General features: G+C 39.7%; 1 protein-coding gene across 4 annotated transcripts in view; it reads right to left on the reverse strand.

Moving 5' to 3' along the window:
* The window catches only part of ARHGAP26 (Rho GTPase activating protein 26), a 212,389-nt gene that overhangs the window by 13,794 nt on the left and 181,743 nt on the right, over nucleotides 1–16,852 (reverse strand). The window contains exon 21 of one of the 4 annotated variants that reach the window (XM_088663140.1): nucleotides 13,722–15,216. The exons of the other annotated variants lie outside the window; for them this stretch is intronic. Coding sequence (XP_088519266.1) covers nucleotides 15,132–15,216 — 85 coding nt within the window. The 3' untranslated portion in view covers nucleotides 13,722–15,131. Of the gene's footprint in view, nucleotides 1–13,721; nucleotides 15,217–16,852 lie in introns of those variants that run through there. 4 annotated transcript variants of the gene reach the window in all.

The raw sequence follows: 16,852 nt of genomic DNA on the forward strand, positions 1-16,852 counted from the left end.
AGTAATAGTATTCCAAACTACAGAGGCCACCTCACTGCATACAGCTGCTTTCGTTTTAATATTTCCAAACAGCTAACAACATTTCCAAACAACTAATGCCCACAACTTTTGTTTCAGTTTGTTCTGGTGCTATGTGTGTGCATCGTGAAAAATGATATCCTGTTTACATTTAGGAGTAAATGAGCATGCTAGAAAGCCAAGGGAGCATACTGTTAAAAGGATGGCAAGGAAGATGTGCTGCCTTCTTCCACTCCATATGGAATGCTAGTAAGACAAGACAAAAACAAAAAACAAAACCTGCCCCCCTGCCCCCACAATAAATCATGTAGAAATGAAAAACTGAATTTCCACTGGGATGGTGTTAATAAAAAGTACATTTAACATGCCCTCCGTCAGTAGCAATGAGCAGGCCTGTGTTGCTGACCTTGCTTCCCAAAGCTATGCACTGCTGCCGGTTACTGAAAGAAGGGGGGAGCAAGGCAGTAGAGAGCTCGGCACGGTGCAGGCGGAGTGTCAAGATCACTTGATACTGTATCCCACTGCTGTACCCGCACCATCCCAAGCTGCCTGCCACTTTGGTCCTCCCTCTCTCCCTCATGGCAACCAGCAGTAGTAGGCTGTCTTCTTTGATTATCCAGTTTAGATAGTATAGTGGGCTTCTCATATAGAAGAAAAAAGGCACATATTTGAGTACATTTTCTAAATACACTTATCACTTCAGTACACAGCTTAGCAAATTTCTCTCAGTGCAGATATCTACCACCGGTCCTAAAGGATCTTCATTGGCTCCCAGTACTTTTCTGAGGACAATTCCAAGTGTTGGTGCTGACCTTTAAAGCCTAAACGGCCTCGGCCCAGTATACCTGAAGGAGTGTCTCCACCCCACCATTCAGCCCGGACATGGAAGTCCAGCTCTGAGGCCCTTCTAGCAGTTCCCTCACTGCGAGAAGTGAGGTTACAGGGAACCAGGCAGAGGGTTACCCTGTGTAATGCAATCCTGTCAGACATCAAGGAGATAAATAACTACCTGACTTTTAGAAGATGTCTGAAGGCAGCCCCTTTTAATGTTTGATGTCTCACTTTGTTTTGTTGGGAGCTGCCCAGAGTGGCTGGGGCAACCCAGTCAGATGGGCGGGGCATTATAATTATAATTACCACTAGAAACCAAGTTTAAAAGGTTAAGGGACCCCTGACTGTTAAGTCCAGTCGTGGACGGCTCTGGGGTTGTGGCGCTCATCTTGCTTTACTGGCCGAGGGAGCCGGCGTTTGTCCGCAGACAGCTTCCAGGTCATGTGGCCAGCATGACTAAACCGCTTCTGGCAAACCAGAGCAGCACACGGAAATGCTGTTTACCTTCCCGCCGGAGCGGTACCTATTTATCTACTTGCACTTGATATGCTTTTGAACTGCTAGGTTGGCAGGAGCAGGGACCGAACAATGGGAGCTCACCCCGTCGTGGGGATTCGAACTGCCAACCTTCTGATCGGCAAGCCTAAGAGGCTCAGTGGTTTAAACCTAGTTTAGGAGGTTCCAATAAGGACCAATCTACTACAGTACCATCAGTTTGCAGTTGAGGATAATATGGGTAACATCCAAGTAACTAAGACTGCTTGTCACTAATGGCCAGAATGTTGTGAAGAAATTTTTGAAGTCCCCTTCTCTTAAACATATCACCCCACTTGGGGGGGGGGTCTGAATTACCTGGTTCTGGTTGAAGAGCAGCACCAATGGATTAGTTTCCTGTCATTCATTCAATTTGGATTTCAGAATTTTGTAAAGACTGCTGCACATGCTCAGTATGGTCTAAATATGGTTTCCTGCTGCTACTACTCATCTGTGCTATCTTTTTCCCTTGCAGATAAACCACACACAGGGGACAATTATGTACGATAACACACCATTTATTTTTATTCTATGGAAAACACACCAGTTGAATTGTAGCTTGTATATGGGCCTTGCAAATTCCCTGCTGAGGGACACAAGGATAAACAGATCAATTAGAAAGATCATGCCAGAAAAAGACAAACCTGGCTTCCACCTTTTCATGATGAAAAGATGTGTGAAATGTTTGTGAAAGGTGAAAGTGGGGAACATTTTCCCTTTAAATAAAAGGTTAAAAAAATACTCAGAAATGTTATCTTTCACACACACACAGTACCATCCATTTGGCATGCCCGCCTATGTCTACTTCTTTTCAGAGTGTATGGATAATATATATAAGACAAAGTATACAGAATGGTCTTCTATTACAGGAGCTGCATAAAAAGCTTTTTTTCAGTCAGTCTATTATGACAAGCATTTGGATGAAGATTTTCCTTACTTGGAGTTGAATGGAACTGTGCAACTGGTCTTGCTTTTCTGGCCAGAATTACTCATGGGTGTGGTTTACTTGCAAAGGCGAAAAAAGTAACACGAAGTGGAAGGAGCTGTATATACCTCATTCTGAAATTAATTGTAGAAATTCTCAGAGAATCGGGTGTTAAACAGTGCTGAACATGGGAAAACAGAGAACTGTCTAACACGAAGTCATATCATTAGCCCGCCGAGAACAGCATGGAGTGTCAGCAGCTTTCCAGTGTTTCTTCACAGCGGTTTTCTCCAGCCTGACCTGGCAATGCTGGGGATTAGATCTGCATATGAAGCCTGTGCTCTACCAATGCGTGTGGCTAGCCCTTCTCCTGGTGCATGGAGAAGTGAATATGAATAAGAAAAATGTACCGGTATTTACTCCTTAGGCTAGTGGCCTTCCAGCATACAAAGAAATGTTTTGTTGCTTCTTGAAAATAAGTTTGCTTTATTGGCATTAAATCAGGCACCAACATAATATATTGAGTTCTTTGGGTATCAGTATCATTTAAGCTCTTTGATTTTTCTCACATAATGTGAGATTGGCTTACAGCACATACTGGTAGAGTGATTAAGCTCCTACAAGGAAGAGAAACGCAGTATTTTCTTTCACTGTTAGAACCGAAGACAGAGATTGTGCACTGTACTGAATTCAGATAATTTTACAGTGTTGCTACATACTTGTGGTTTATAATGCTAGAGCTCCAATAGAAAAAGGAGGCAAAAAAAGCATGCTGTCATGCTGTTGAAGATCTACCAAATAATCTGACTGGGCAATTAGAAACCTTTTAAAAAAATTGGGGAAGCTAGCACTCCAAATCACTGGTTGGCACATACACTTCCTCAACCTAGAGCCCTCTCATCAGCTCCAGGCAGTGATCATGGAATCAGTTCATAGGTGTTTGAGTTGGAAGGTCTTTCCCCACAAAACAGTTTGTGCATTTTCCATATGGATATTCAAGTGCAGCAGGAATGTAGCTCTACAAGTGCCATTGGTCTACAACTCCCATCATCCTCAGCATGGCTGTTTGTTAGGGAAAATTGAGTACTTAGTCCCAATCCCTGGAGGGCACAAAGTTGGTGAAGGCTAGTCGAGAACCTAAGTTTTACTACAGGTTTGCAAGGAAGATACGTGCCATAGTGTGAAGATGGAGGAAGAGTTTGCCCCTCCCGAATGCCACAAAGGCATTTGATTAGAGTTAACCTTCTAGTTGTTCTAGCTGGCTGTGTTGAGAAAGCTACCAGGAAGTAAAGTTTATGGGAAGTCAGCACTGCAAAGCACATATTAACGCAATAATTTAAGGTGCACTTCCAGTTGATTATTGTCACCAGCTGATAATAAATTTAAGAAAGTTTATTTAAAAAACAAAAACAAATGACAAACAGAAATTTACAAATATTGCACATCCCTGTTAACAGAGGCCAGAAACTGCAGTCTTTTGCTTATCACAGCTTTTGGTTTGGCCTGTATTCAAATACATCGCTGTGAAAGCAATATGTAAATAAGCTATTTAAGTCTGAATAGTTATTTAAGTCCGAATAGTTTAACCGAAAAAAATTATTATCACAGGAAAATATACAGTTACTTAGAAACATATTATGGTTAAAGTATATAATTAAGATATTTTCCCCTTTTCAAACCCTTGGATTTTTCTACTGTATAGAATCATTATTATGTTGAGGGAATAATGCAACTTTCTGTATTCACAGAGCACAGCCACACATTCACACATTACCATTCAGCCAACTTTCCTTCTGTACATGAAGATCAGTAACCAAACCAATGCTGGAATTCTCATTTACTCACAGTAAGGGCTACATCTTACTATATGGTAACTAAAATTGCATCCAGGGCTAAGCAGGACACATGTACCAGATTTCTAAGAAAATGAGTCTCCAGCGTATCTCCACATCACCACAAGCACTCACTAGGTGTGCCAGTTGTTGACAAGCCATTCACTGAGAACCAAATCTGGGTGGGAAGCCTAATCCCTAGGAAGACACAGGTAGGTAGCCGTGTTGGTCTGACGTAGTCGAAACAAAATAAAAAAAATCCTTCCAGCAGCACCTTAGAGACCAACTAAGTTTGTCATTGGTATGAGCTTTCGTGAGCATGCACACGTCTTCAGATACACTGAAACAGAAGTCACCAGACACTTATATATAGTGAGAGGGTGGGGAGGGGTATTACTCAGAAGGGTGGTGGGAAAGTCCTAATAAACTGCTGCTGTGATTGACTGACTGATAGCTGTTGACGGCTGTTAACGACTACAATTGGTCAATCACCCTTTCCCACCGCCCTTCACTATATATAAACTAGAATCATAGAATCATAGAGTTGGAAGAGACCACAAGGGCAATCCAGTCCAACCCCCTGCCAAGCAGGAAACACCATCAAAGCATTCTTGACATATGGCTGTCAAGCCTCTGCTTAAAGACCTCCGAAGAAGGAGACTCCACCACACTTCTTGGCAAAACTATATTTTGTTTCCTTAGGAAGATAGTTGCAGATATGTCTAGGTCAAGCCTACTTACCTTCACTGCATGTTGGCTTTTTGACTGTTAAAATGTGTTTCAATACCCAACTATTCTGCATTGTTTCATTGCTATTTTCTTTTTCAGTGCAATTTCCCTCCTCTCGTTTTGTCCTCACAGGCATCGACCTCATTTGTGACAAGCTGCCATTTAATTGTAGTGGCTATGATGACCTTACTGGTGTGATCACTTCATGAGTGCTTGTAAACACAATCCAAGGGGATCCAACTGAATTGAATGGCAGTGTGGGCAAATGAGACTAATGACTGCACAAACAAAGAAGAAACAAAATGGTTATCGAGCATGGAGCACAAAATGCTAGAAAACAAAAACTAGATATGCTGATGGCTTTTTCAGTAATGTGTGGCTACATCCAATCAGATGTACTGTCTCTTGAGCAAATGTATGATTTAATTTATACCATGCCCCACCTTCCCAAGAAGCCCAGTAATATTAACATATTTACTTGCACTGGAAACCCATTCCCCTCAAATTTGGTAACACTTGGGAGTAAAATTCAAAGACAGATTTCCCAAGAGCTTCAAATGCTCTTAGCGGAGGCTTGACAGCCATATGTCAAGAATGCTTTGATGGTGTTTCCTGCTAGGCAGGTGGTTGGACTGGATGGCCCTTGTGGTCTCTTCCAACTCTATGATTCTATGATTCTATGAAATGAAGCCAGAATTTTGTCCATAGTTTTCTACAAAATACTTGCAATGTAAGTAATGGCATTGCTTCACTCCCAACTGCCTGGGCATCATTTTGCTTGCATTTCTTAAGAACTGGAAGCCAATGTGTTGCCATTGTTTCCAATATTACATCAGATTCATGTGTCCTACATTGGAGTCCAAAAAAAAAAAAAAAAAGACAAGACAAGACAAGAAAACCCACAGTGGGTCGTGTATAAGGAGCTGGTGGCTTCATTCCAATTTTCTTGTGGGAAAATATCCCCATCATAAGAATCAACATCATAATTTGGCACAAAGACAACATTCTTGACCAGATTAGAACAGTTTTTAATGGAGGTCAGTTGTTGAGTTTTGTTGTTGTTTTTTTGGCTGCAACTGTCTGGGTTTATTCTAGGCAGCCTTAATATTTGTTTTATACAAATATAATGTAGACAAAAGGTAGTGGGGGGATGAACACTGCACTGAATTTTCACAAACACTTAATGTGAAGGGGTGACAAAAATATTTCCCCAAATGTCTACGTCTTTTGTTTCTTACAGAAAGTCTTCACAGTCCCAATAAACTGCTGCTCTGACACCTTTTTTTAAAAAAAGTATTTTCCCGGTTTGAACAAATAAGTTAACCACAGCCAGAAAGACTTAGCAATATGTCACCCATTCCCATCACCCCCACCCTCTGAATATACATAAGGGTCTGGTGGATTCTGTTTCAGTGTATCTGACGAAGTGTGCATGCACACGAAAGCTCATACCAAAATAAAAACTTAGTTGGTCTTTAAGGTGCTACTGAAGGAATTTTTTTGATTTTGCTTCGACTCAGACCAACACGGCTACCTACCTGTAACTAGAATTATGTTCAAGAGGATATTGTTTCTTTGCTAATTATACCGCTTTAAATGTGGATCTTGACTGAATTTTGCAAATTTGATTTTCATCTGCAATGTTTCGATATTTTATAATGCTGTGTTTATGATGCCTTAAGATCTGCTGCAGTCTGCATAGAGATATTCCCAAAAATATAAATCAGTATAGAAATTATATCTAAATATAACTGTGGTTTATGGGATGGGGAGTCTTTGTGGCCTACAGATAAGGCTTTGAAGATGAGGACATTTAAGCTCAGTCTTAGTTAAAACCAAGTAGAGCTCACTTATTTCTAAACTGTTAACTCACAGAACAGTATACAGTGGTACCTCGGTTTACAAACACAATTGGTTCCGGAAGTCTGTACTTAACCTGAAGCGTACTTACCCTGAAGTGAACTTAACCTGAAGCAAACTTTCCAATTGAAAGTAATGGAAAGTGGATTAATCTGTTCCAGACGGGTCCGCGGAGTACTCAACCTGAAGCGTACTTAACCCGAGGTATGAGTGTAATTGGTTCCGGAAGTCTGTACTTAACCTGAAGTGTACTTAACCTGAAGCGAACTTTCCCATTGAAAGTAATGGAAAGTGGATTAATCCGTTCCAGACAGGTCCGTGGAGTACTTAAACTGAAAATACTCAAACCGAGGCGTACTTAAACCAAGGTATGACTGTACAACTGTAGCAGTGTATATTTATGAGAAGTGAGCATAGTGGGGGGAAAATAACAATTCCCTCCAACATAATGAGACATTGACTCCTGTCCAGGATCCTTTGCTTTGTGATGTGTAATTAGCAGCAGGTTAGAGACACATCTACATAGCAAGTTGGCCCATGCTTCACGTTGTGTATTGAGCTGCTTAACTACAAGGACAGGGTTTCACAAATCCTCTTGCCAGGGCGCCCGTTATTTGTAAACTGCAGAGAACACAGGGCTACTGGTTTTATGATTAGCAGATCAATGCATGAGAATCACACTGCTTCTGCTTCCTACAAAAGGGAAATGAAACAAGATCCTCTCCCCCGAGTTCTCTCACGTACATAGAGTGTTTGAGAGAAGGTCAGGAGGGTGTGTGTGGCTGCAGAGGACACACAAAGCTATACAAGTTTCTGGAGATGAAGAACCCTCTCCTACAGCAAGTCCTCTGCACATGATGCCAGATAACTCAGGGAAGGAATTGAGTCTTTTGCAGAAGGCAGAAATAACAAGTGCTTTTTAATATATGTTGCCCCGACCATTAAAAAAAAAAGAAGTGCTATAATGTGAAAAAATGACGCCAAAGTGTGAGAGAATGAATGCCATGCCAGCAATGTTCCATAGTCTCCATGAGCTGTAGGATGATTGTAGCATGGGCATCCTCATCTGCATTATAGTTAGGTGGAGTGGACCACCCTTGGCTAGAACACCAGCACCCAAATAGCTTGTGGGAGGAACTGTGTCCTTGATCCCACCAAAAGAAAACAGGTGGGTACATACACTTTGGGGAAGTTATGAGTCACAGATTCACTGCACTGATAAGTTCATTTTCTTGCAATACTAAGGCACATTCTCATCAGTGAATAAGAATAAACAACATCACTTAAAAATGCAAAGTCTGCAACCTCTTTACTTTGAAGAATGAACCAACCTATGTGTGTGCTTCCTAGAAGTACACGTAATCCTGTAGAAACATGATGTGTAAACAAGTCCTCAGGAATTCATGTGCAAGTTAACTTTTTCAGATTATGACTATGTCTACCTCAGCTTTGATCTGCCGCTGATGTGGAACTGACAAAGAGTGTGCAAGTCTGCACTGCATGCCTCTGGTTTTGTGTCACTGTTTGTGCTTCGACATTGTCACTGAAAAAGCACAAGGGCTTGCTGTGACTGGTCTGGGTGATTCCTGGCTATTGTCCCGTATTCTACTCCTTTCCTTTTTCATGTGTACCAATGTACCAATGCATCTGTGACCCCATTCGCCTGAATACTTTGCTAATTTCATATTCCAAGAGAAATGAAAGTCAGCACGTTTACTAGGGTAGGTTTGGATCACAGGTGCAGTTTTTAAAATATAGTACTTAATTGCTTTTAGGTGTGTGTGTGTGTGTGTGTGTGTGTGTATGACACAAACCTGATTGTGCAATTTATGAGAAGTAGAGAACATATACCGTGTATATATATATACATACACGAGATAACTGTGTTTTCTGGGACAGTGACTGACCAAAGTCAAATTAGATTAACTGTGACAGTGTTGAAGCATATTGAGTGAATATGCAAACAGAACCCTTTGAGAGTGGAAATTCTCATTATGTTCAGGAATAATCTTTTTACTTAGAACCCTGCTGGATCAGACAAAAGGCCCATGTAGCACAACATCCTGTTTTCCCCACAGTGGCTCAACCAGACGCCTCCAGGGAAGCCACAACAAGCAAGATGTGACGGCAAATAGCCCTAATCCAAATGGTTCACTTCTCCAGCATCTGGTATGAGTACAAAGCTCTTCCATTAAAAAACAACCCTACGTTAGTGCATTTGAATTGTCACCGGAATCAAAGTCAGAGAAATACACTTCAGGGGTGTTTCTGTAAAGAATATTTCCTTTGGCTATTATCTTACCAAAAAAAAGACATTATGGGGGGAAATAGATGTCATATTAAAATTTGGTGATAAGATTCTGATTTTTTTAAATTGTTTTAAAAAGACACACATACGCACACACCCTCCAATAGCCATTGGCTTACTTGAACTTAGCACTGAACACATCGGCACTTTTAAAAGTCCAAAGTAAATAAGAGACCTGCACATTCTGTGCAGTGCCTGGACATGAGTAACTGCATAGTTGTTTTAATCTCAGTGTATCCTATGGGCCACACCATCCTTTCCCATAAGATACCAAAGGTAGAGAGCACGTAAGGCATGCACACATAGCTATAGAAGCCTATTTCTGCCCTCTAATGGAAAGAACATAACATTTCCACTCAAGTGCACATCCCCTTTATCAAATGAGAACGCAATGGCCTTTCTGCTTCTACCTTAATTTCATTTATAAGCTGAAGTATCTACTGGTATGTTTCTCTGTTCCTTGGACAGGAAGGATATTGCGGGAGGGGGCTAGTTGCACTGAGGCCTACACAACATAGAGCAACAACAACAGGGAGGGGCTGCCACAAAGGCAGAAATGGGTACATTACTGGGAAAGGAGCCTTTGAAGACAGGCGGCCTCCTCCTGACAACAGTTGCAAGACAAGTTAAAGTGACAAATTTGTTGGCTCTAAAATGTCCTGGAGGGGAAAAAATACTTGCTGGTCCAGTTTAGAGTCTTAACCTATATTATTAGCTCAAAGGGCAGATAAGGCTAGTAGGGAACTCCCAAGCTTAGTGTATAAACCTAACCATGCTAAGGATTATGGGGAGCAAGTGAGGCTTTTCAGCTGTTTCTCATTACCACCTTGATCCAGAGAATACTAGAGAGAAACCTGTACTCATGTAAGGTAGACAATCTGATTTTAAGAAGCAGAATGAATGAAGTTCTCTCTGTGATTATTTAACCAAGCAAACTGGTCAGGAACAAGGATAAAAACATAAATTTATAGCACATTTTCCTTGGATTTTCACATATATTATATCAGTCATCCTTATACAGAGCCCTGTAAAGTAGGACAAGAGTTATGCACATGGAGCTGTTCCAGCACTTCAGTGACTGGAGAAGCTCTTGCTTGCCAGGAACTCCCTCTCTATGCTAGTCCACTTACAGAGGTTTAGTCTGGGATCTCGTAGGCGTCCTATTAAAGTTGACAGTTTGAAGTTTTGGCAAACAGTATGATCTTATCTGGTGGACAATACTATGGTACGCATGTGCTGTACAGGATTTATGAGACAACATGTGACAGATGCATTTGGAACAACAGAACTATACATTTCACAATTTTTAAAGCAAAGCACTACCTTCTAAAGTTAATTAGATACTTAATTATATGAAAGTCTAGACTGGTAAATTTATTGTGTACTGTGTGTAGTTTTACAAGAATGGGTGGCTATAGGTGGGAACTGATTGAGAGGCAATTTAGGACAGTGGATGTGCTTGGTAAGGTGGCTATGTATTGTGAGGGAAATGGGACCAGTCCTTTTTTCCCTTTAATTCCTGAGCAGGGGTGCTTATGTGGTAAAATTCTCCTTACCATTTGGCAGGCTAATATGGATTATAAATTTGCAATATACAATCTGGTGAACTGCTGCTTAGCCATCTTATCAAACTAAATGTGTTGATATATAGATATAGATAGCTATAGCTATAGATATAAAGTACTGCCCTCTGAGCTGTCTTGATAAACATGATAGCAGGAAGTGTTGATTTTTTCAACTTCCAACTTCCAAAAATGGGGGGGGGGGTTTTTAAAAAGTTGTAACATGACTTGGAAATTTTGGTTACATGACTATAATTTAGTGTGATATATTATTTCTCCTTCTTAAACTTAACAATGCAATGCTATATTTATACCATCCGTTTTGTATCCTATTATGCGAAAGGAAACTGACCAGTTAAGCATGGCTTTAGGATATATTTTTATTAAACACTGTTTATTTGGAATAAATATTCTCCCAACCATGGAAGTGACAAAAGCACATTGCTTACATTTAGACAATGGTGTATAGTTTTACTTTACCTACATAAAAAGAAAGAAAGAAAAAGGAATATACAGCATATGGAGTCCAGTCTCACTTTCCTATCTGTTGTTGCAGGAGATACTTCTTATGTGAAGCAGAGTGGGAAGACAGATATGAAAGATTACTTTTGACACAAAGATGCCAAAAGCAGGAAACAAAAAAACCCCAGCTAAAATTAGATTTGTTGAGTTAGGACATTAATCTCTCACAAATGGCAAACACTGTGAAGAGGGAATACGATGAGTCAGCAGCCCAAAATATCCCACGGCTTTAGAACAGGCTCATGTACATCACAGCCTATGGTTCCCAAGCAAACAAATCAGAGATGATTTCCAGAGGAATAAAGCCATGTTAGTCTGTTGTAGCAAAAAACAACAAAATTTTCATATGGCACCTTAAAGACTAACACATTTATTAGAGGATAGGCTTTCACAAACTATAGAAATCCATTTCATCAGATGTATGAAGTGCTACCCTGAGTTACAGGTGTGTATATATATACATATAGTGATGGGGACTGTAAACAGTGAGGTGAGAAGGAAAGGAAATACAGAAAGTACAGATGGTAACACAAGTAACCCACAGCTGTACAAGTCAATGGCAAAATAGTAAAGCAAAACTGCTGGTGTTTGGAATTAACATGCAACAGGGAAGCATGTATTTCTATCTTGTGAACTGTCCTGAGATCTTCTGATGAAGGGCAGTAGAATAATAATAATAATAATAATAATAATAATAATAATAATACTTCTCGGTAGTGGCACCCGCCCTGTGGAACGCCCTCCCACCAGATGTCAAAGAGAAAAACAACTACCAGACTTTTAGAAGACATCTGAAGGCCGCCCTGTTTAGGGAAGCGTTTAATGTTTAATAGATTACTGTATTGCATTTTAATCTTCTGTTCTGTTGGAAGCCGCCCAGAGTGGCTGGGGAAACTCAGCCAGATGGGCAGGGTATAAATAATATATTATTATTATTATTATTATTATTATTATTATTATTATTGAAAGCCTCAAATGTGATGGTGGAACAGGACTGATCTATACTTAAGGAGGAGGGCCTGCTTTTGGCCTAAATGTTAAGAACACATTCAGAATAACCTAAATCTTTCAGGATTTAGGCTGCCCAGTTGCACTCTGCAGGCAAATCTGTCTTTGACGGATAGTAAAAACTTTTTAATATAAAAATATAGGCTAGCTTTTAATCAGTAACCTGCTATTTTCAAGTTTTAGTTATGTTGTCCCTTATGAATATTTTGTTAATAATGTCTTATTTTTTCATTTTCATGTGTTATTTTATTATTATAAGCCACTTCAGTTATTATTTTAATAGAGTGCAACATAAACAGTAAATAACATAATGAAATGAAGTGAACAGAGATAACAAACGTAGCGTCACAGGTGATTTCTACCGTACTTCTGTTACACAGGAAAGTCCTGTGCTCCTTATCAGAGACAGAAGAGGAAGGCAGTCTCGTTCTTGGGTAGCTTTTTTCCTCTGAATCAAACCAAATTGCCCTCCCCATTCTCAGGGTGCCCTTCTGACACCAACTGGGAAATGAAAGCAGCAAGAGCATCTCCCACAGCAACAGCTATTAAGACAATGAAAAACTGGCAAAGTATTCTGTGCATTCATGCTGAGCCAGAAGAAGCTACATTACTAACTTGCCAGGGTCATAATTGCTAAAAAGCACAAAATGCTGTCCTAAATGTTTGTGAGGAAACACAGCCTCTGTGGAACACAAATTCAAGTATGCTGCTTATTAAGAACTTTCACAGTTCCTAAAGATAACTTATTTTATGGAGGATATATTTTGTAAGTTTTCTGCACCATCATGGGGGCATATACAGATCCATAGTCAGAGATGGAGGGGTTTCAAAGGCTACATTGCTATTGATTTCTAAGCCTACGCTGTGACTAGAGAGGAGGGTTCTTTACTATCATATACACACAAGTGTACATTTTCTACAAAGGAAAAAGATGGCAAAATATGTCTGTACGTACAAAATGCAAAGTGTCAAGGTTGATTACTTCCTGGAGAGAGTGCTGTTCTATACTCTCATCAAGAACAAAAAAAGCAAAAAGGGGATGTTTAAAAACTGATTAATAAGGATAGCTCCTACAGGGTCCTTTGAAGCAGTGGCATAACTTTATTTGGTGAGATATCCTCCTATGATTCAGGTATTATACTTACTAGATTTGTATAATCTGCTTAATAACATCTGTTATCTGGGTGGCTCACAGAAATAAAAGAATATAACATTAATATAGAAAATCATTAAAAATGCAGCAGGAAAAAAATCCCCACTGAAGAAAAGATTAAGGGTTGTATCCAGTGGTGGCCTCACCAGCAGAAAGCACCTGTTTCTGTGGGATCTGGCATTATTCAGCAACAACACGCCCTACACACACATTGTAGCTGTTCACACCATACTTCATACTTCTCCAGAGGCTTCCCTAACCCCTGAGAACAACCTGTGGGTAGAGTGGGGGGGGGACACACAACAACAAAACCTGAGTTTCTCACACCGCACAAAGCCACCACCTAATAAATACCAGTATCATTAAGAAGGAACTGAATGGCAAGGTGACTTTGCTCAATATACCACATGTGAACAAAAGAAGGTGTCTCATGGCAAGCTTCACTGTTGGTCCATCCATTTATTTAAGCAGATTTCTATCTCAGCCTTCTGTTGTAATCAAATATTCAGGGCAATCCATTACTGTCTGCTCCAATAGCTCTTCAATGTTTTAGACGATGATATTTTCCAAGATTGTTCTTCAAGATTCTCTTAACTGAAATTGAACCTGGGGTCTTCTGCATGCAAAGCATCTGGTCTATCCCTGAGCTGTGAGCCCTTCCAAATTTTTAATTATTTTAACAATGCATTCAATGAACATACATACCATGCTGTATCCAACTAAGTTCTACTCAGAACAGACGCACTTAAATAAATGGGCCCAAGTTAGTCCTGTCCATTAATGGATGAACTCAGAGTATGACTAACATTGGGATACAACCCACAATCATCAATGTGCATAACTGTATTGTTAAACTAGAAAAATGTTAAGAAAACAACAACCCAACCCTAAAAACAGCTACTTTGCTGCCCATAGTTGTCTTTGTAGTTACAAAAGTTGTGAAAGGTTTCATGAAAATAAATGGAAGCACTCAAGAGTAAGTGCCTGGAGAATTATGGCCACAGTAATCTTAACTAGCTGCTTTCATGTGCTGGGCAGAAGCCAACATTAATACCCCAGCAATGTGCGGACACCTTGAAAACAAGATTGGCATAACCTTCTGTCAGAGTGGTTTACCAGTGATTGTTCCAGGATTTTCAGTGGAGTTTTTTTTCTGTAAACCAGATCATGTTTTGGAAGGGAGAATAAAAAACAGGACTACACATTAGTCTTCATATTATCTCTCCTCCTGGCCTCTTCCTTTAGTTCTGGCACTCAGTGCACCAGTTCTATGTTACTGGTGCTTCTGTATGCCTACACCTTAGCCAAGAGCCCATCTTCCTGAGTGTTAGCTGTGCAACTGATAAATGTTTGTATCTTCTTTCCCATATTCTTGACTCCTTCACTCAAAATTACAACAGTCAATGCTTGGAAAAAGAAAAGGAGGCAAAAATGTAGGTCTACCTAGCAATATAATGAACAAGTTTAGTAATTAGATCCTTAAAAGATATTAACAGCCAACCAAACCACAAAGTCTATCAAGGTGTATATAACAAATGTGGATAGGTAACTGGGAAGCAAACAAAATCACTGATAAGAGAGATGCTATTTCACCTTTTGATTGCCCTTGCACCCCCACCCCATCATCAACTTGAAATCAACTCACTGGATGCAGAGCATGTATTTATAATAAAAATGCTGCCTCTTCCATCTACTTTTGAGATGAAGGGGGATAAAATGTAGAAAAATAAAATAAACGATTCTTCAAAATGTAAAGTGTGCTAATTTGTGTGTGTGTTTTCTGGGTATGGTACTCTCATGGACACAGTATAACTCCCAGTCAGTCCACTTCAAAAGCAGTTGATCAACATCACTTGTCAACGCTGCCACCTTCCACAGATGTTTGGCTTGAAGTAGGCACATCTTCAAAGGCTTCAGTTGGATCAGGGGGGATTCTAAATATGAGAACATGGGTGAAAAAAATAGAGCATAACCAGAAAAAAAGACAAGCAACCTGCTAGAATTCTTAGGCTATTGATAATTTCACAGCTTAGCACTCCTTTGACAACTCTGTCTGCACATCAGCTTCCTCACAACCATAATGCTGCCAAATGGAAAGGCTCAAGGGCATGTTAATTGATGGTTGGGATCCATTACAATGGCAGAAAGGATCAGAGAGATTATATTACCTCCATTTGGTGGTAAAGTGGTGGTGCTATAGCTACAGCTAATTTATGAAGTTAATTAAGCAGAGGGATCTCCTTTCAGAATGAGACAGGATGTCTTTATGACTTAAGGGTTCTATTTTTCTCTCTGGATCATTAGGAAAAATCTACAATTAATGCAGAAATGTGAGCCAATTGAATGACAAGGTGTCTTGACAAAGCCAATAGGAGGAGGTTAAGGCAGACAAATTCCCGTGATTGTAGTGACTGCTTCAGGTATATTTATTCACTGATGAATATGCATGAAGTATACTTATGATAAATATCAAAAGAGAATAAAGAACCCTCTAGGTTTGTCAGATTAAAAACACCAACAACAACTGTATCCAAAATCCCTGATATTGCTGACTCTGGGCCATAGAACATCTCCAAAATCCACATCAGTTCAAACTATAACATCTCTTATGTAGCCTATTAGACTATCTGGAAAATTATTGTAAACACATTGAAAAGTTAACAGTAATAGAGTAAATTCAGCAGTAACAATTAATGGTATATAAAACTGAGAAAGTGAAAATATGGGGAGAAAAATTAGAATATGTAATGGAAAAGAAAATATTGAAATGACCCATGGGGAATGAGAAGGGAAGTGGAAACCAAATGTGTGTTTTACATTTGGATTAGTGTTCATTGCTTTAATTGAAAATATGAAATTTGTTTTTAAAAAGTAAATGAGACGTTTTCAAGGGTGTAACCTGATTAAAGCATGAAGAAAAAATAAATGAGTGGAAGAATTAAGACAGTAGACTAAGTTGAGAGGTGAGGCCAAGGCCAGCCGTGAATAAAACATCATAGTAGTCAATACAAGGTCTTTAACAAATGCCTAAATAAGAGATTTAGAAGAATCAGCATGAATATTGTGTTTGTGTGTGTGAGAGAGTGTGTGTGTGAGAGAGAGAGAGCGGAGGGGGCGATTTAAGAATAATGCTCAAGTTTGTAAAAAATTGTTACCTATTAAAAGAGAAAACGAATCATTTGAGGAAAACACAATACATACTGATTCTGCATATTAAATCTGAGATAATGATTCGATATTCAGGTAAATATAGCAATAAGAAAGATACACAGTGGCTTATCAGTGTAACATCAATGTTGCAATCCAGAACAAGAAACCAAAGGAAGCAGGTAAAGACCAAAGAGGAGGGAGCCAATAAATGAAACCAGGTTGGATTGGGGGAGAGACTGTAAACCAAGATGGGGAACTTATGTTGTTGGACTACTTTTGCATCAGCACTGGCCAGTCTGATCAATAAACAGGAACGATGGGAGCTGTAGTTCTGCAACATCTAGAGGGAGTTACATTGACTGACTGTCTTAGCTATTCCTGGGACTTCTTGACAATTTTTATTCTATCGCATATGGCCAT

This window comes from Zootoca vivipara, chromosome 2, assembly GCF_965207765.1.
Source record: "Zootoca vivipara chromosome 2, rZooViv2.hap1.1, whole genome shotgun sequence".
Classification (NCBI taxonomy): domain Eukaryota; kingdom Metazoa; phylum Chordata; class Lepidosauria; order Squamata; family Lacertidae; genus Zootoca; species Zootoca vivipara.